The sequence below is a fragment of the Cricetulus griseus genome, chromosome 7, assembly GCF_003668045.3.
Source record: "Cricetulus griseus strain 17A/GY chromosome 7, alternate assembly CriGri-PICRH-1.0, whole genome shotgun sequence".
Lineage (NCBI taxonomy): Eukaryota > Metazoa > Chordata > Mammalia > Rodentia > Cricetidae > Cricetulus > Cricetulus griseus.
In genome coordinates this window covers 75,907,641-75,928,187 of record NC_048600.1, presented here as the reverse complement: position 1 = coordinate 75,928,187, position 20,547 = coordinate 75,907,641, and the positions used below count along the sequence as shown (strand labels likewise).

Here is a 20,547-nt window from a genome sequence, read left to right as displayed (position 1 = left end):
ACTCACCACCAAGGTTAGAGCTGAAGTCAGTGAAGGAAATACAAAGAATCTGAAACAACTGGTTCTTTAAAGGATCGACATGCCTTTAGCTAAATTAGGCAGAAGAGAGAGAATCCAAAATTATAAAATTAGAGATGAAAATGGAGACATTACAACAGACACTGAGGAAACTTAGAGAACCCTAAAGACATACTTTAAAAATCCGTATTCCACTGAACTGAGAATTTAAAATAAATGGGTGACTCTAGAGACATTTGACTTACCGAAGTTCAATCAAGATGAAGCAAATGATATGCTTTCATCTGTTAACAATTACTCTACAATAACTAAGGAAGAGATGTTCCATCAGTTTCATAGGGTTCAGTCCTTATAAAGGTATATTTATAAAGATTTTTGAACTTGTTATATTACTGTGTAACTATTTCAAGCTGAGACTCGGGAGAAAAGACACAAAAAGAGATGATTATTACTAAGGAGCTTAGTAGCTCATACCGACATTGGAAGGAATAACTGACTCAAGGTTTTCCTACTCTGTGAATCACACAGTGAGAGGGCAGCTTTACAGTGGAAGTTGACTTGTAATAGCAACACACAGCAAACAGCACCTTGCTGTTAGGAGCACAGTCCATTTCAGTGGGCTCGAAGTTGTCCTTTTCTTCTCTTGCAGGTATAGAACAAGATGCAGTGAATACTTTTACCAAATACATATCTCCAGATGCTGCTAAACCAATACCAATTACAGAAGCCATGAGAAATGACATCATTGGTAAGTAATACTTGAAGTCATGGGGAAAAGAACTGACTGGTTTGGTTATTGACTAGGATTTTATTATCATTAATTAACATTATTGTTGGGTTTTGTTTGTTCATTTGTGTTTTTCCAGACATGGTCTCTCAATATAGCTATGGCTGGCCTGGAACTCTCTATGATGACAAGCCTGGCCTCATAGAGATCCATCTGCCTCTGCCTTCTGAGTGTTGTGATTAAAGGCATATGTCACCACAGCCATTCAAAAGAAACTATTTAGTATTGTTATGTGTATATATGTGTGTATGCATGGATTTATATTGCAAGAGCTCATGGAGACTAGAGGAGGGCATCAGGTCCCTGGAACTGGAGTTACAGCCAGTTGTGTGTGGCTGTGAAGGTGCTGGGTACCGAACCCAGGTCTTTTGCCAGAGCAACAAATGCTCTTAACTGCTGAACCATCTCTCCAGCTTCAAGAGAAGTAGGGAGGGTGTGAGTGTGTGTGTGTCTGTGTGTGTCTGTGTCTGTGTCTAGTTTTCTTCCTAGTTTTTGGTTTTGGGTTTGTTTTTTTGTTTGTTGTTTTGGTTTTTCAGGACAGGGTTTCTCTATGTAACCCTGGCTGTCCTGTCTGTAGACCAGGGTGGCCTCGAACTCACAGAGATCTACCTGCCTCTGCCTCCCGATTGCTAGGATTAAAGCCATGTGCCTCCACTGTCCAGCTCCTAGTCTGTTTTCAAAGTACCTTTTTAGAAATTTTAATATTTATTTTATGTGTGTGTGTGTATGCTTGAGTGTGCAGCATGTGCATGCAGGAGCACAGAGGTCAGAAGAGAGGCCTTTGATTCCCGGGAACTGTAGTTACAGGTGGTTGTGAGCCTCCATGTGGGTGCTGGAAATTGAACCTAGGTCTTCTGCAAGAGCATTAAGTTCTCTTAACTGTTGTGCAATCTCTCCAGCCCCCAAAGTACTTTTCATTTAATATATTTTAGTTCACTTCTCTCTTGCATATTGACCCAGATTCTTGGACTTGGAACCAATAATAGCAGGTAAAAGAATAATAATTTTTTATTGACTACTCTGTATATCTCAAACAATATTCTGAGTATTTTCCATATATAAATGTACTTAATAAGAATCTCATGAATGAAAACAATTACTATTTTGCAAATGAGGCTTGAGAATAGAGAAGTTAGGTGCTTTCACAGACATGACATGAGGGTTTGTTTGTGTTTAGTTTTTGTTTAGAGACGGGGTCTTACTGTGTATGACTAGCTGGCCTAGAACTTGCTATGTAAACCAGTCTAAACTCAGGTTCTGCCTGCCTCTACCTTCTGAGGGCTGGGATTAAAGCTGTGAACCACCATGCTCTCAGTGGCAGTGTTTTCATTCTTTAAGTTGACATTAGCCTTCTTTTATGACCTCACATCTCTGCCCCTCCCCCTAAAAAAGACTAGATAGAAAAATTAAAGTGCTTCAGAGTTGTCGAGTCAAACATTTCAAAAATGTATTTCTATCATACATATATATGCATAGGCAAAACTATGTCAACAACTATCTGTGGTTCAAAGTTTTAAAATGGAGAGAAGAGGCACTGGAGAAAGTGGTTAAGAGTGCTTCCTGCTCTACCAGAAGACCCATTTTAGTTCTCAGTATCTTGTAACTCCAGTTGCAGGGGACCCAGTGTTCTCTTTTGGCCTCTGAGGTTACTTGAACACATATTACGCGCGCACGGGCACGCGCGCGCATCCCACAAAATAAAATTAAAAAGAAAACTTTGAGACTGGAGACATCAATGGCTCAGCAGTTAAGGGAACCGGCTCCTCTTTCAGAGGACCTGGGTTTGATTCCCAACACCCACGGTGGCTTACAAACACCTGTAACTCCAGTTCTAAGGATTCTGGCCCTCTCTGGCCTCCATGGACACCAGGCATGCATGTGGTGCACAGAAATAAATGCAGAAAAATGCCTGTTCACATAAAAAAATTTTTTTTTGAAGAATTGGGAGATCTTGGTATTCCTGTGTTCAACTGTATTCTCAGTGTTGGAGAGGAGACAGGTGAGAATATAGTTTTAAGGAGAGAGAAATATATTTAATGATTCTGATAGGTTAAATAAGATGAACACTAAGAATTTGGAGGATTTGGCAACTCCAGATACCCCCTTCATCTTAGTAGACTGTAGAAAAAGTTAATTAAAGAAAATAAACAGAGCAGAAAGTATTGAAAATTCTCTTGCACTATATTGATGTGAAGAGTGAATTAAGTCAAGAGAGAAGGTCTTTGGTTTTAATGTAATGTATTACAACCACATAAATTTGTTACCACATTTAAACAGGTGTGTTTAGCATCCTGCAGGCAGCTGATAAAAATGAGATAGCAGTGAAACAAAAATTGAAGGAAAAGCCTTGTGGGGGGCCAAAAGGGTAGAATTTCAGAGCTGGAATGGAAGGTTGCTCAGATAGGAGCAAGAGTGGTTCATCTGGGCTGGAGAGTGGCTTAGTGGTTAAGAACACTTGATGCTCTTGCAGAGGATCAGAGTTCGATTCTCAGGTCCCACGTGGCAGTTCAGACTGTACTTAACTCCAATTCCAGGGGATCCGATGGAATCAGGTTTCTCTGTGTAACAGACCTGTCTGTCTTAGAACTCACTTTGTAGACCAGGCTGGCCTGGAACTCATAGAGATCTACTTGCAACATATCCTGACTTTAAAAAAGTTTTTTTATAGCTGGGCAGTGGTGGTGCATTCCTTTAATCCAAACACACAAGAGGTAGAGGCAGGTGAATCTCTTGAGTTCAAGGCCAACCTAGTCTACAGAGCAAGATGTTCCAGGACAGCCAGGGCTACACAGAGAAACCCTGTCTAAAATAATTTTTTTTTAATTTTAAATTGTGTGTGTACATCTTTCTGTGTGGGTGTGCATAAGTGAGTTCAGTTGTCTGGAGTTCAGAAGAGGGTTCATATCCCCTGGAGCTGGAGTTACAGGTGGTTGTGATCTGCCTCACATGGGTGCTGGGAACCAAGCTTGAGTCCTTTGGAAGAGCAGTATGTGCTGCTAACCACTGATCCATCACTTATCCTATGCCCACTTTTTTATTTGCCTTTTCATTTTATTTTTGGAACAATTTAGTGTATAGAGATGTTTGTCTTGTTCAGTGTTTTGATCTGTTTTCCATTTGAATACCTCAAGATTATTCCTGTCCCAAGACATTACCTATATACCTGTATTTTCTTCTAGTTCTGTTTATTTAGTATTTGGGGGGCAGTGCATATACCATGGAGGAGGTTGGACAAACAACGTGTGGGAATTGGTTCTCTTCTTCCACATGGGTTTTGGGTATTGAACTTGGGTCATCAGCTTTGTCAGCAAGTGCTACTGAGCCATCATGCCAGCCCTTTTAGTTTTTGGAAACCTCATATGAATGCCCTAACTTTTATTTCCCAATTTGGTTTAAAGTGGATATAGCTTGAATTTAGTAGAAATTCAATTGCTATTTCTTTCACAGCAAAGATTTGTGGAGAAGATGGCCAGGTGGATCCCAACTGTTTCGTTCTGGCACAGGCTGTAGTCTTTAGTGCAATGGAGCAAGAGTAAGTTCATATTCTCACATTAGCATTCCTGGGAATTCTGGCTCCTGGTTAGAAAATGGACTTCACTCAACTACAAACAGTGCACTTGGGAAGATTAGGTCACTTGGATGAAGTCATTTGGGGTGATTGAGACTGTAGTATGTGACAGAGAATTTGTTAATTTAGTAATGCATGTCTTCAGATGGACATCCAGTTTGTTCATGCTTTCAGTTTATGCTCTGTGTAACTAAACAATAATAAACTACATACAGACTTTTTAAGATTATTGCTGTGTGCCTTTAAAAATCTATATATTCATTATTTTACTCAGTATTTATTACATATTTTGTACAGAGCCAGAGTAGATACAGTGCCTGCCTTGAAGGAAGTCATAGCTCAGTAAAAGAAACAGGCCATGTCCTTTGGTTACCTAATATGAGGTAGCATGTGTTAACCATCAGGAGAAATTCACAAACTCATTGAGAGATGGGGAGGTGGCTTACAGCTGAACAGAATCAGAGTAACACCTTGGGAAATCAGGCAGCCTTGACCCAGGCTTTTAAGATTTTATAGGAATAAAGCCAGGTGGTGGTGATGCACCCCTTTGAACCCAGCATTTGGGAGGCAGAAGCAGGCAGATCTCTGAGTTCGAGGCCAGCCTGGTCTACAAAGTGAGTTCTAGAACAACCAGGTCTACAGAGAAACCCTGTCTCAGGAGGGGAAAAAAAGCCAAAAGATTTAGTAGGAATAGTTTTGGAAAGAGTGTTGTTTGTTTTTCAGTTATGCTCTTTCCTTGGTCTTTCCCTCAAATACTCTCTTTTTGTCCACATGCAGGCACTTTAGTGAGTTTCTGCGAAGTCATCATTTCTGTAAGTACCAGATTGAAGTACTCACCAGTGGGACTGTTTACCTGGCTGACATCCTCTTCTGTGAGTCAGCCCTCTTTTATTTCTCTGAGGTAAATGCCACATTTTCTTTCTATTCTGCTAGAGCATTCCAGCCCCTTGCTGGGGCTCTGTCTAAACAAAATGACATAGAAGAGATAAGTCATTTCCAATGTGATTGCTTTAGGTTCTACTTTATGGCAAGAGTATGTTAATGGCATATTCATCAATTAAAGAGAAAACTCAGTATGAAATAACCCTAAATTTAAAAAAAAAAACCCACTCTAGTTACGCTAAAAGAGAGTATATTATGAAAAAAGATTTCGAACTATTTTAATTGGAGGCTAGGAATACAGCTCAGTTGGCAGAGTGAAGCTCTCGGTTCAGTCTCTAGTACCACTTGAAACTCGGCATGGTGGTGCAAACCTGTAATTCCAGCACTCTTGAGGCAGAGGCAGGGGGATCAGAAATTTAAGGTTATCCATCCTTTGCTACATAATGACTTCAAGGACACCCTAGGCTACTTGAGCTCCTACCTCAGAAATAAATAAGTAGGAGCTGGGGTGATGGCTCAGTAAATAAAGTGCTTGCTGTATAAGCATGAGGACTTGAGTTCAGATCCAGAGAACCCATGCAAAAAAGCTGGGCACGGCAACACACATTTCTATGATCAGTACTGGGAAGTGGAGACGGGAGGCTCCTTGGTGCTTGATGACAAGCTCATCTACTCGGTTGGTGAGCTTCAGGCTAAGGAAGAGATCATGTCTCTAAAAGTAAGGTAGAGTGCAGTAAAGGAACACATCTGATGTCAACCTCTGGCCTTTATATGTTCACACATGAACACAGTTACATACACATGCATACACACACTAAATAAAAACGGAAGAAATAAAGCCATAGAACTTTCTGCTTCATACCACTGCGGTAATTATAGACCAGATTTCAGAAGAAAGAAAAGTTTTCCCATTTTCATCATTTTTATTTTTCTACTTAATAGAATTTTTCAATATAATATTTGAAGCAAACTGTAAATCTGTTAATCTCTTTGAGGTAGATATTTTTGAACATTTATTCATCTTATTGAAGTCTTTTAAAAGTTATTAGCATGTAATCGTACATAATAATGAACTTCATTATGGCATTCATAGACGTACATAATGTATTTTGATTATATTCACACAAATACCTTGTTATCTCCCTCCTCCTAATTTTCTTCCTTTTCCCAACTGCCCCTCTCTTCTGTTTGGTTCTTGTTTTTGGGGGTGAGTGTGTGGCATGCATGTGCATGTGTGAGTTGAGGTTTGTTTACAGAAGCATGGACAGCTTATATTAACTTTACCACTGAAGAAAATGTCCCCATCTATCATTAACTTTGTGCAAATCCTTGGGGAGCTATGTAGACCCCGATCTTTTCCCCCTTCCACAATGAGGTTGTTGATGAGCTGAGTCTGTGGAGATCTTTGCAGGTAATCACAGCTGCTGTAGGTTCAATAGGGGAATGGCCACATTGTGCCTGTAATTCAGTGTTCCAGATCACTTGTTCCTTTCCTCCAGCTCTTAACGTTCTTATTGACTCTTCTTCCGTAATTTTCCTGGAGTCTGGGAGGGAGTGATAAAGATCTCATTTATAGTTGTATATGCAACAGTCCTTGAAGGGTCTGTAGTCATCACTGATCACTGCAAAAAGAAGCTTTTTAGCTTAGCATGGTCTTCCACATCTTTAATCCCAACACTGGGAAACAGAGGCAGGTGGATCTCTTATGAGTTCGAGGCCAGCCAGAGCTACATAATGAGACCCTGTCTCAAAAAAAAAAAAAAAAAAAAAAAAATCCTCTCAACAAAACTAGTACCACTATTGTATATGTATGAACATTCTATTTAGAAGGCAACTTGACAGGCACATCATATCATTTAGCAAAACAACAGCAGTATCTTCCCCACTAGGATTTATGACCTCCTTAGTCATGAGCTTTTTGACTGGAATTTAAAGTACTAAACATGGATTCCTTCCTTTGAAGTGTGTATCAAATATAATCAGAAAGCAAATTCGTCAGCTCCATAACAGACTTGCCACTGTTGTACCTGTGAGCACATCTTAGCTGGTTGGTCGGGAGTGTTATGCACAGAGTCTATAGCCAAGTAAGATTGTAACAATTCTCCCCTAGTACACTGCATAGTGCCTTCCAACTTATAAGGGCTATTCGGCAGGGAAGAAGCTTCCGTTCCACCTTCAGCTTGATTTCTCTTTATCATGAGATCAAAGTGATTTATTCACAAATGGGGTCTTAACATCTAGTTCTGGTGGGCAAAAAGCTGCAGTGACAATTGCCTGTATTGTTACGAGGTTCTCAGAGGCTTTTGTGCTCAACAGCTTATAGCAAGATAGCACTCTCTGGTACTTAAATTTGGTTTAATAACCTATGGCTTTTGGGAGCATCATTATCAACCTAAAGCAGGTGAGACATACAGCTTTATATAATTGTTTATTAGGCTTTAGCAAATGAAATGTTTTTGTTGCAAAACAAATGACAATTATAAAGATTCCTGTGGTAAGTTCTGGTTTAACCTTCAGAAGGCCATAGGTTCACAGTCCACAGCATCGCTTGGCAAAACAACTCCCCATTTCACAAAATAGCAACCTAGATGATTGAATAGTGCCTTTTTGCAAGAGTGCAGTAAACACACAGTTGACTTTTCATTTTTTTCCCATTTTGACCATATTTGACAAATATTGAGATCAATATTTGTTCAGATTGTCCTCCTAAAGTGTCCATGTGTCCTCATGGAATGGTAGCCATGATTAGGTGTAAAAGAATTAGTTAATTCACTGTCATTACAGGTAAGTAAGTATGAGTCCAACTTTGTCTGATTTTTTTTCTTTTTTTAACTCCACTGAACTGAAATTTGCATCTCCTTGTATGTGGTGTGGGTTTTTGTTGTCATTAATTTTACTCCCCCCTCCCCTGAAAGAATATTGAAAACTTGTCTACTTCAAGTTTATATGTTGCTGAAGGGTGTTGAGTGAAGGGGATCTTTTTTACTTTACTACTAACAATATATAGATTACAGGTGGTGAGGGAACTGCTTCTTGTCTTTACTCTTGTGTCTTTTTCTTCCTAGTACATGGAAAAAGAAGATGCAGTGAATATCTTACAATTCTGGTTAGCAGCGGATAATTTCCAGTCTCAGCTTGCTGCCAAAAAGGGCCAGTATGATGGACAGGAGGCACAGAATGATGCCATGATTTTATATGACAAGTGAGTTTGTTTGGTCCGTGTGTTTGTTCAGCAGATGTTTTGAGCATTCACTATACACTGTGGTAATAATGTTGAATAAGGAATCCACAGGACATTGTATAAAAGCTGATTTGGATGTGTCGGATGCAGAACTCTCCAGTCGGAGAACAAAGTACCTGCTGAGGAAATTGCAGGGTTTTATATTGTTATTTTTATAATGTTATTTATATAATGTTATATAATGTTTTATAATGTTATTTATATAATGTTATTATATTTATATCAGGAGGACTTCACAGACAGACACTATATGGCTCTCAGTTTGATTACAAAGTCCTGCCTCTGGGCTGGATGGCTCAGCTACTAAGAGCCCTGCTGTTCAGACATACATGCAGGCAGGGCACTCATATACATAACATAATATTAATAATAAATTACATATAGAACATCATCTTTGGGTTGTTTTTTTTTTTTGTTTTTTGGTTTTTGTTTTTTTTGGTTTTTCGAGACAGGGTTTCTCTGTGGCTTTGGAGGCTGTCCTATAACTAGCTCTTGTAGACCAGGCTGGTCTCGAACTCACAGAGATCCACCTGCCTCTGCCTCCCGAGTGCTGGGATTAAAGGCGCCACCAACGCCCAGCTAGAACATCATCTTTAAAAAAGAAAGAAAACCTACCTCAAAGAAGAAAGATGAGTCATGAAGAAAGACTCTCAGTATCACTCTTTGGCCTCCACACACATATGCACACACACACATGCTCACTTGAACATATACATGTGCTCATGTGACCATGCATATATACATAAAAGCACACAAAAGCCTTGACACGATTACAAGAAGTGGAGAAGTGTGGCATTTAGAAGAAACTGAGATAGAGATAGAATGTATGAAGCCCCATAGACCACCTAGGTTCCATCATTTCTAGCATCAGAACAAGGAAAGAAAACTTGAGTTAGAATAATAAAAATGATGTTTCCAGAACATAATAGGAAGTACACTTAACAAATTGGAACAGATTGGAAAGGATATAGATGTATTATACTTTCTATCTACATTGATAATAAATACTAGTTTTTTTCAGTAGTTTTTGGATTTTGTCTTTGGTGGTGGTGGTGGGAATTGAGTCCATTGTACACACTAAGCACGCCCTCTACCTTTGGCTACACCAGCCAATTTCTCATTAGTTTTCACCAAAGACAAGGGGGGGGGGTGGAAGCATACTGTAAATAAACTAAAAACATCTGCTTCATGAGAAGACTGGCCAGCCCATCACCATGTTGTCCTTTACGTTTATCTTTCTTGTAAGGAAATGTGTTGTACCCATAGACAAATATAAAGGGGTGACTTGGGGATTAAAGAACTTCACAGCCTGGGGACTGGAGCAATGACTCAGCAACTAAGAGTACTTGTTGCTCCTTAGAGGGCTCAGTTTCTGTTCCCAGCACCACCTCAGTCAGCCCTTATGTAACTCCATCTTTAGAGGATTTGACACCCTATTCTGGCTCCATGAGCACCTTTGCATGTTTTATATAATTACACAGGCAACACACACACATGCATAAAAAGAATTACCTATAAAAGCAAGAACTTGTGATGTTAGAGTGAAAGGTCCAGGCTAAACATAGGACAACCGGTTGTGTCAAGCTGTCTGCCTAATAATCATCTAGGAGGGGCTGGCAAGATGGCTCAACAGTTAAGAGTACTAGTTGCTCTTCAGAGGTCCCGAGTTCAATTCCTGGCACCCATATTTCAGTTCACTACCATCTATAGTTCTAGGGAATCCAAGGGCACCAGGCACCCACATGGTGCATACATTTTTAGACAAAACACCCAAACACATAAATAAAGCCAATCTTTAAAAAAAAAAAAAAATATTCAGCCCAGCATTGGTGGCTCACACCTTTAATACCAGCACTCAGGAGGCAGAAGCAGGTCGATCTCTGTGAGTTCGAAGCCAGTCTGGTCTACAGAGCTACAGAGCGAGTTCCAGGACAGGCTCCAAAGCAATACAGAGAAACCCTGTCTCGAAAAACCGAGAGGGAGAGGGAGGAGAGAGAGAGAGAGAGAGAGAGAAAGAGAGAGAGAGAGAGAGAGAGAGGAGAGGAGAAAGAAAGAAAGAAAGAAAGAAAGAAAGAAAGAAAGAAAGAAAGAAAGAAAGAAAGAAAGAAAGAAAGTATTCATATAGGAGCTTGTTAAAAATTTGCTTCTGGGGGCCAGAGAGATGGCTCAGAGGTTGAGGGTACTGGCTGCTCTTCCAGAGGATCCAGATTCAATTCCCAGCACCCACATGGTAGTTCACAACTGTCTGTGACTCCAGTTCCAGGGGATCTGACACCCTCATACAGATATACATGTAGGCAAAATCCTCAATGCGCATTAAGTAAATAAATCTTTTAAAAAAATCCACTTTCAGTCCTGTGTATTAGATTCTGATTCAGTACAGGGGGCATCTAAGAAATGCTTATTTTTTAAAAAAAAAATTGATAATTCTGGTGGATAATCAGATTGGGCATTTGGTCTGATTTTTCTGTTTTGAAGGTAAGGGACTATGTCCTATGAAGGAAATTGTTTCTCAAAGTCATAGAGCAAGGTAGTGACAGGGCTTTAACAAATCTAATTCTTCATGTGCAGCCCAGTACTCTCTGATGTGTTGGGTTAGTGGAATGTGTTAGGTAAGGAGAGTGATGGCTGAGAATGGGGTGCCTGGAAGTTGAACTCATGGAAGACTACTTGTCATTGCTTACGTTACAGGAGAGGTGCTTTTTGTTATGGAAATGGTATGAAAAGAGAATAGTTCTGAACGCTAGAGCAGAACAGTGGCCAGGGCCCCACTCAGTAATTCCGCACTCAGAGCAGACCCAGTTTTTCCACTGAGTTCAATTTTCACTTTGGGGTCATTCCCCGAAGACTGGCATCTTCATAGTGTTGCTATTATGTTAATTGGCTTCAGGTTGGACTTTGTAATTTCTGCTTGTTTATTCCTGTGTTTTCTATATGCATCATCACTCCTTCTGTGTTTCTGTCATAGATGGAGACAGATGCCTAGAGTATTTCCAAGTTTTCTTTTCCCCCTGCTTGTACTGCTTTTTTGTGTCCATAATCAAAGTACCAAACATCAGTTGTACTATATCCATCCCATTAAGTTCAAACTCTTTGCGGTTCTCATTAACTGCTTTTTCCTTTCTTCTCTAAATTATCAGCAGATCCTTTGAGTTAACTCCAGTTAAATCCATCCACTTCATCTTTAGTACTGTTAGTTTTGGATTCCCATATGTTTATTCCTATGCTTTCTTTGTAGGTATGGTGGTATGCTTTCACTTTTTTCAGGGAAAATGATAGGGTCTTAGGAAATTTTTTAATAAACTCCTTTTTAAGTCCTAAACAGAAAACAGGTGCCCATTAAGTATGTGTAGTTGGTTGATTTCTTTGCCTCTGTGTAACCTGACTCACAACTCAAATAGCAAAGCTGACTGGGTAGGAACTAAAGGTGTTTGGAAGACAAGTGAGAAGTAGCAATTTTCTAGAGGAAGTGAGAATAATAAAAGGTTACACAGTGGCACTTTCCTTACCTGGTTCTGTGCTTGAAAGTCTGGAGCAGTCATGTAGCCCCAGATAAGAGTGTCTAACTATGGACAGCTGCTTAAGCTCGTGTATAATTTGGTTTTACTTTGAATCTCTTTCTACCATAGGTACTTTTCCCTCCAAGCCACACACCCCCTTGGATTTGATGATGTTGTACGATTAGAAATTGAATCCAATATCTGCAGGGAAGGTGGGCCACTTCCTAACTGTTTCACAACTCCATTACGTCAGGCTTGGACAACCATGGAGAAGGTAATTAAGATCTTAAAATAATAATCTACAAGAAGCTTTCCTTGTGGAATTTGAAAATACAATGTATAAGACAACAGTGGGAAATTGAAGTGGTATAGCGTAGTGGTTGAAAGCAGACGCTGTGACTCTTGACTTGTCATGTATTAACCTCACTTTTATAGGCTAAATGACCCAGGCAATTATTGGACTTCTCTATTGATCATTGTATTAAAACACTAATTTTTTGTATTTTGATCACTTTGAGATATCATTAACAGCTTGGTAGTAGTGTTAATATTTATAAATAACTTATTCTAATGAATTCGAGCAGACTTGACAGGAGTCGTACTGAGTCCAGGGCAAACTCATGACTTTATATCACTGAAACATTTCCTGCTTGTCCAGGTGGAAGGAGATTGACTAAGCACTATTATAAAATGCCATACCAAAAAAAAAAAAAAAAAAAAAAAACTGGACTTAGATGCTATCAAGGTAGCTCAGTCAAACTTGAATTAGGATCCTCAGTAATTTCTTAAAAAGCTAGGTGTGGAGAGGTGGCTTCTGTAATCCTAGCACTGAGGATCTAGAAACGGGAGGATCCAGCTAATAGGTGAGCCCCAAGTTCAGTGAGAGACCCTGTCTTTAAAAATGAGATGGAGAAGTGATTGACGAAGACAACTAAAATTAGTCTCTGGTTTTCACTTGCATGAACACACACACACACACACACACACACACACAAAGACTAAATAAAAAAATTAGCATAAAAGGCAAGTTTTAGCAAAGCTAGAGATAATGTAATAAAATATCAATAACAAGATAGTAACTTTTTCATGATTAAAATGAAAAATTTTCTAGTTTGAAAGGAAAATCCAAGCATGAGGGGAATATAAAAAATATAAACTTAATGAAAAATGAAATAGAGAGAAACAAGATGTAGTTGGGTGTAGTATGACACACAACCTACAATCTCAGATAGGTGGGAAGACTAAATGTTCAAGACTAGGACATATGGGGTGGCTTGGTTTGGTAAAGTGCTTGCCTTACAAGCACAAGGACTTGGGTTTGATTCCTGAAACTCAAATAGAATTGCTGATAGAATGGCACCCATCTGTGATATCCCTGTGCTGAGGAGGCAGATGGGAGATCCCTGTTGGTCACTGGCTGGTCAGTATAGAGTAATTGGTGACCTCCAGTGAGAGACCCTGTCTCAAAAGAGTAGACCAAGTTCCTGAGGATGACACACACGTAGTGTAACATTACAGAAAAGAGAAGGGCTGGCAGGATTTTTCAGCGGTCAGTTCCTAGAACCCCTGGTGGAATCGGAAAACCGACACTTGAAAGTTGTCCTCTTACCTTTCTTTACGTGTGTGACATGACATATGGACACCTACTTGCACATAACATACACATGCAATAAATAAAATTAAATTGAAAAAAAAAAGAAAAATGAAAATTCAAGGCCAGCTTGGGCAACTGAGAGAAATCCTGTCTCAAAAAATAAAAATGGACTGTCTGTAACTCATTGGTGGGGCACTTGACTGCCATGTGGGAGATCCTGGGTTCTATACTCAGTACTTTTGGGGGAAGGAGGACAAAATAGTTCTTAACAAATGTTGGTTGGTAAGGATTTTTGTACTAGGGTTGGTTTTCTCCACCCCCCACCTCACCCCCCACAGAGAGATAGGGGAGTAGGAAACTCTTCGAGACAGAGTTTGATTGTGTAGCCCAGGCTAGCTGTGAACTCGTGATTGTCTTGCCTCCACCTTCCAAGAGCTGGTTATAGACGTGAGCCACCATGCCCCACTATCCTGCACTAATATTAATGGTAGCAGATCCTAGCATGTAGATGAAGAAAGGATATGAAGACATGGTGCATTCAGCAAATACTTTTGAGTATTTCTATACTAGTTATTGGTGTTGCAGGGGTAAACAAATGGGGCTTTTGACCTTTGAAACTTAGGTCTATAGGAAGACATTTTAATTACAGACAGACATATCCACAGTTGTGCCAAGTGCTGTAAGGAAGCTTGTAATGGAAAATGAAAATGATAAACATGAGTACTTAATCAATATACTTAGTTAGCACCATTAATAATTCTTTAAGGACCATTAAAACAGGCTCTAATTGGCATTTATTCAACAAGCACCATTAGTTATTTAGAAACAGATGAGAAACCAGCATTGGAAAGCTTGTGTAGGTACAAATAATCTGATGTATTGCCAGTGATAGAAATTGGTAACATCCCTTTGATAGATACATTCATCATATATTTGAAGGTTAGAATTCAACTTAGCAATCATATTCCTTATAATTTTTTTAAAGAATTTTTAATTTTAGTTTTCATGTGTGTGGGTTTGTATACCTGGGTGAAGGTGCCCATGGAGGCCAGTGGTGTTCTATCCCCTCGGAGCTTGAGTTACTGACCTGGGTTGTAGGAACAAAACTCAGTCTTCTTCAACATCAATTCAAACTCCTAGCCACTGAGCCATCTCTCCAGCCTACATTCCTTATCATTTCTTAGAGAAGTCAATTTAGAATTAAAATCAGTATGTGGAAAAGACTCAGACTATTTTCTTCTCACTGAGTAATGCCTATGAAAGGTATGGGTGGGACAACAACACTTTTAGTGGCAGTGGAAACTGGATAGTAATGTAAGAGGTAAGAGGTTGCAAGTATTGTGTTAATGATAGTCTTGCAGGTAAAGTACTAGATGCCTCTAATTTCCATTTTTAAAATGCTGTTCCTCTCTCAGGTCTTTTTGCCTGGTTTTCTGTCCAGCAATCTTTATTACAAATATTTGAATGACCTCATCCATTCAGTTCGAGGAGATGAATTTCTTGGAGGGAATATTTCACTGGCTGCTCATGGCTCTGTGTGCCTTCCTGAAGAGTCTCACTCAGGTGGTTCTGATGGCTCCACTGCTCAGGTATTAGCTAATTTCAATCTATCAATGGGAAGGATGGCATACAGAGACTTTCCTTCAAATGCCTGCAACGGATCCTATTCATGTTTTAAGTAGTAGATCCAAGAAAATAAAATCAGCTTACTTATAAATTCTGGTCAGACTGCCAGTTGTGATTAGGCTTATGCTATATTGTTCATCTGCTTGACAGCATGGCTTTTCATTTTAGTAACCAAGTGTGTTTGTATTCATGCACAAGAGTATCCCTGCTGTGTGTGCAGAGGCCAGAGGTCAACCTTGGATGTTATTGCTCAGACATCATTCACCTTGGTTTTGGGGATAGAGTCTTTTACTGGCTCAGGACTTACTTACTATTGGGTTAGGCTCGCTGGCCTGCAAGGCCTAGGAATCTGCCTCCCTAGGTCTTCACCTCCCCAAATGCCATGACCTGCCTGTCTTTCAGGGTGGGCTGTGCACTCTGATGGAGATGCATTAGCAGCCCAGAAATTCAGAGTATTTGTTGCATATAGCTGAATCTCAGTAGGGGTCCTCTGGAGGGGAGCAGTCTCAGGCTGCAGTCATCCAGGAAGAAGCACTGTGGTTGATATTTTCTGTAGCACCTGTCAAAATCTGTACCTAGAAAGACCAAGGGAAGGCCTTGCCATTCCCACAGTTCTGAGCCACTCACTGGGGTCCTTGATATGGCCGTGCTCATGTCAACAATACATGTTCACTCAGACCCAGGGCCTGGGATTATAAGCATTTTGCCATGTCCATATCTGTGTAGGTCCAGGTGGTGGATCTTAGGTTTTCATTCTCTCATGGCAAGCACATTACTATCAGCTCAGGCCAGTAAAAGATGTTTTGAACTATATAACTCTGAAGAGCTCATTTTACAATTATTTGTTTAAATTTAGGATACTTTTTATTATTAGTGAACTCATATTGTTTTACTTTGTGTAAATGTAATGTGTATGTATGATTACAGGCACATACATGTTACAGTCAATATGGGAACCAGAGGATAACTTACAAATTACTGTTTCTCCTAAGAATCACAGATTTTTGAGCCATTTTGAAGTTGGTTTTATATATGGTGTAAGATAAATGGTTAACTTCATTCTTCGATGTTATAGAATTATTATTATTATTATAAGTTCTCACTATGTAGCTCTGGCTAGCCTAGAACTTGCTATGTAGATCAAACTGGCCTTGAAATCAAAGATCTAACTTTCTATGCACCACCACACCAAGTATCCAACTTCATTCTCTTTCCACTAGATAGCTAGATGGCTCAGCAACATTTCTCAAATACAAAAACAAAATATCTTGTTCTTTTGGCACTGTATTGTCTTAATACCATTTTAAAAAGTCAGTTGACCAAGCTGGAGGAATAGCTGAGTGATTCTAACGGGTGCTATTCTGAAGAACCAGGGTTCAATTCCTAGCACCCACTTGGTGGCTCACAGCCATCTGTAACTCTAATACCAAGACATCCTAAGCCCTCTTCTGATTTCCTTGAGCACTGCATGTACAAGGTACATTGAAATAAATACAAACATTGATACATATAAAATAAAAAGAAATTAAAATTTGAATGTCTCTGCTTATGTCAATCCCATTGTTGTTTATTTATGTGGGAATGGGAGATGTTCTTGGACATGTCATAACTTGCTTGTGGAAGTCAGGACAGCTTGTAGAAGTTGGTTCTGTCTTTTCCTCCTATCAGTTGTGAGGCTTGAACTTAGGTTGTCAGGCTGCTATCTCCCTTGCGCTAGTTCTATTGGTTTTAATTCTATAGCTTTGGTAAGTTAGGACGTATGCATCTTCTTTTAGCTTTGGTGAGTTTGGAGTGAGTTTGGTTTGGGATTTTTGAGACATGGTCTTCCTTTGTAACTGAACTGAACTGAATATTGTGAACTGAACTCTCTCTCTTACTCCTTGGCCTCCTGAGTGCCACCACACCTAGCCAGTTTGGGTTTTGCTTTGTTTTGTTTTTCAAGATTGTTTTGTCTATTCTGAGTCTTTGCATTCCATATGAACTTAGAGGTTGGCTTTTTCATTTTGATCAGGACTGCATGAAATCAGTAGATATTTCTGGAGTGTTATCATTGTAATAATACATTTTCTACTCTGTGAAGATAGAATATGTTTCCATTTATGTCCTTAAGTTCTTTCAGCATTATTTTCATAATATTACATACCCTTGCTCATTTATTCCTAAATTTTTCTTAATTGTTTATTTATTTTATGTGTATTGGTGTTTTGCCTGTACATATGTCTGTGTGAGGGTATTGGATCCTGTGGAATTAGAGTTACAGACAGTTGTGAGCGTCATGTGGGTGCCGGGAATTGAACCTGGGTCTTCTGGAAGAGAAGCCCCAGTACTTTTAACCGCTGAGCCATCTTCCCAGCCCTAGATTTTTCATTTTGATTCTATTAGGAATATAAGTGATTTCTTAATTCCCTTTTTCAGGTTTTTCATTTAAAGTACCTAGAAAAACAATGATTTTTTTTTATGTTGATCTCATACTTTTAACTCTATTAAGTTCATTTGTTAGCGCTAAGGGTTTTCTTGTAGCCTTAGGATCGTCTGAGTTATCTAGAAACTGTAGTAGTTTGCTTTCTGCCCACTTGGTATGCAGTTGGATTCCTTTTCTTGCCTTAACTGATCTTCCTGCTATAATGTGAACTAGAAGTGAGAACAGGCATAGTTGCTTCCCTTCTGACCTCAGAAAAGCTTTCAACTTTCTCCCCTTTACTGTGCTAGTAAGTCTAGATTTGTGGGTTCTAAGTTCTGTTCATTTTGTTTTAAATAGATGTTCTATATGAGATTGAAGAAATTCATTGCTAAATGTGATTTACAATTTGTTCTTTAACTGTAAGTAGGTATGTTAGGTTAAAACATGATTTTTTTTTTTGTACTATATAAGTTTGGGAGTTGGATTCTGTTGATACCATGTATTAAGTTTCTCATGATTTTCAGATGCCTTGTGTTTCTAGGACAAATCCTACTTGCTCATGTGGCTGGATTTATTTGTTTGTTTGTTTTTTGAGGATTTGAGATCCGTCACTCATGACCTACTGCCTACACTACATAGACAAATGTTGGTCTTGGTTTTCTGGTGATGTCTGGTCTTACAGTTGGAGTGTGTTAGTCACTTGTTTCCCTCATTGTTGTGCTGCACCTGACAAGTGTAACTTATAGAAGGAACGGTTTACCTTGGCTCTCAGGTCCTGAGTGCTTCCATCAACTTGATGCAATTGGGCACATTGCTCCCACAATCAGGAAAGAGTGAATGCTTAAGCTTTCCTTATTTTCTTGTTTTGATTTTGTCCAGAACCCCAGTCCACTGGAATGGTGCCACCCTTATTCGGGTGTCTTGCCACCTTATTCGACCTAATCTAGATAACCCCTCATACATGTGCTAGAAGCTTTTGGTTTGCTTGTTTGTTTTGTTGTTGTTTTTAGGTGACTCTTTATCCTGTTGACAGTACTAACCATCACACTGAGTAAAAGTGCCTCATAGATGTGATGTAGTTCCTCTAATATACTCTAGTGTTCCATTTTTAGTTGACGGCAAGTCATTTCGCATACATGGGAGCCTGCCATAACAGCATTTTGTTGTTGTTGTTTTGTTTTGAGACAGGGTTTCTCTGTGTAACAGCTCTGCCTTGTGTAATAGACTGGCCTTGAACTCTCAGAGATCCACCTGCCTCTGTCTCCAGGGTGCTGAGATTAAAGGTGTGCGCCAACACCATCTGGACATAATGGCATTTCTAAGATTTGTATTTTTGAGTCAACTCAATAGCTCTATATTTCAGAAAAAAACAAAAACAAAAAAACGCCAATTCTGACCTGCTTAGTCTTTTTGGGGAGGGGGGAATTAGCATACTGGAGGGGAACTGACTGTATTTAGTTACTGTAGATGCAGTGCTTTATCTTTTTTTTTTTTTTTTTTTTTACACACAGCCTCACTGAAAATTGAAAGCATTCATTTACCCTTTAAAATTTGGGTATTGTGTTTAACAGTTGGGTAACATGCAAATGCCTGGATGGCTGAGTTTTACATGTTGGAAAAATAATGTCTGAGGATAGCATGCACTGCAGTGTAGGTCATTAGAAAGACTGGTTTGGTGTGCAAATGCATAAATGCATGTTGGGTATTTTGGTCTTGTGCTTTCATCCTTTCATTGTAGCTGTAGACAATGTTTCAGAATCTTTACTGTTACATTCCTCAGTGAAGGAGTTGGGTGATAAAACAAATGTATTTGAAACAACTTTACACTAATCTCTCATCTTCCAAACTCAGGACTGGTTTGCTTTGTTTTGTTTTCAATAATATACTACAAGTTTTATAATTTCTGTTGTAGTCTAATGTGAAAAAAGCCAGTATTAAAATTTTGAAAAATTTTGATGAAGCAATAATTGTGGATGCTGCAAGTCTGGATCCAGAATCTTTATATCAACGGACATACGCAGGGTAAGCTTAACACACATGTAGAGTTTAGCATCTTTTAAAAATTAAAAAAAATTAAATACACAGCATTTTTATATACTGTATAATAATACAGTGATTAAAAGGAAGCCAAACATTGTGGCCCACCTTTAATCCCAGCATTCAAGAGATAGGCGGATCTTTGTGAATTTGAGGCCAGCTTGGTCTCCATAATGAATTCTGGGCCAGCAAGTCTGAAGACCTGAGTTCATTCAGTTCTTGGACCCATGTTGGAAGGAGAGAATCAACCTCCCAAAGTTTCCTCTGATCACTGCATGCATGCCCCTGCCACATGTAAAGCTGCATTCACACATGTCAGGTACACGCATAACAACAAAATACAAAACATATTTTAAAGGAAGGCTCTGGGGGTGGTTCTTGAGTTTTCAGTTCTGTCTACTTTTTGGCATGCTACTTCACCTATTAGTGTTTTGTATTTAATACTGCAAATTGCTAAAAGGCATAAAGGCTAAAAGGCATTACTAGACATGAAAAGCACTTAAAATAGTGTCAGATGTCTAGGAAGCACTTGGTACTCATCATTCCCACCTGTGTACCTGATTCCCACCCATCTCTCCACTACGGTGTACCTGATTGATTGTCATAGTTACATACTGTGCTCTACACATTCCAATGAGTTTACATTTTACCTGTTTGGTTTTTTTATTCACTTACTTATTTTGAGACAGGGTCTCACTATGTAGTCTTGTCTGTCTTGGGATTCAGTACATACATCAGGCTTACAGAGATCTGCCTGCCTCAGCTTCTTGAATGCTGGGATTGGAGGTATGTGCCACCATGTCTGGCCATTTTAGCTGTTTTAAACTCTGGATTGTAAAAATAAAAATACACATAAAGTTAAAAAGTAAAACCTTACTTGTTGTGTGTTACAT

General features: G+C 39.2%; 1 protein-coding gene across 1 annotated transcript in view; it reads left to right on the top strand.

The window, feature by feature from the left end:
- Akap10 (A-kinase anchoring protein 10) overlaps positions 1 to 20,547 on the top strand; it is a 53,707-nt gene that overhangs the window by 17,981 nt on the left and 15,179 nt on the right. Inside the window, exons 5-11 of the mRNA XM_027427225.2 lie at positions 668 to 766; positions 4,253 to 4,337; positions 5,151 to 5,274; positions 8,321 to 8,457; positions 12,126 to 12,270; positions 15,006 to 15,179; positions 19,530 to 19,639. Coding sequence (XP_027283026.1) covers positions 668 to 766; positions 4,253 to 4,337; positions 5,151 to 5,274; positions 8,321 to 8,457; positions 12,126 to 12,270; positions 15,006 to 15,179; positions 19,530 to 19,639 — 874 coding nt within the window. The remainder of the gene's footprint in view (positions 1 to 667; positions 767 to 4,252; positions 4,338 to 5,150; positions 5,275 to 8,320; positions 8,458 to 12,125; positions 12,271 to 15,005; positions 15,180 to 19,529; positions 19,640 to 20,547) is intronic.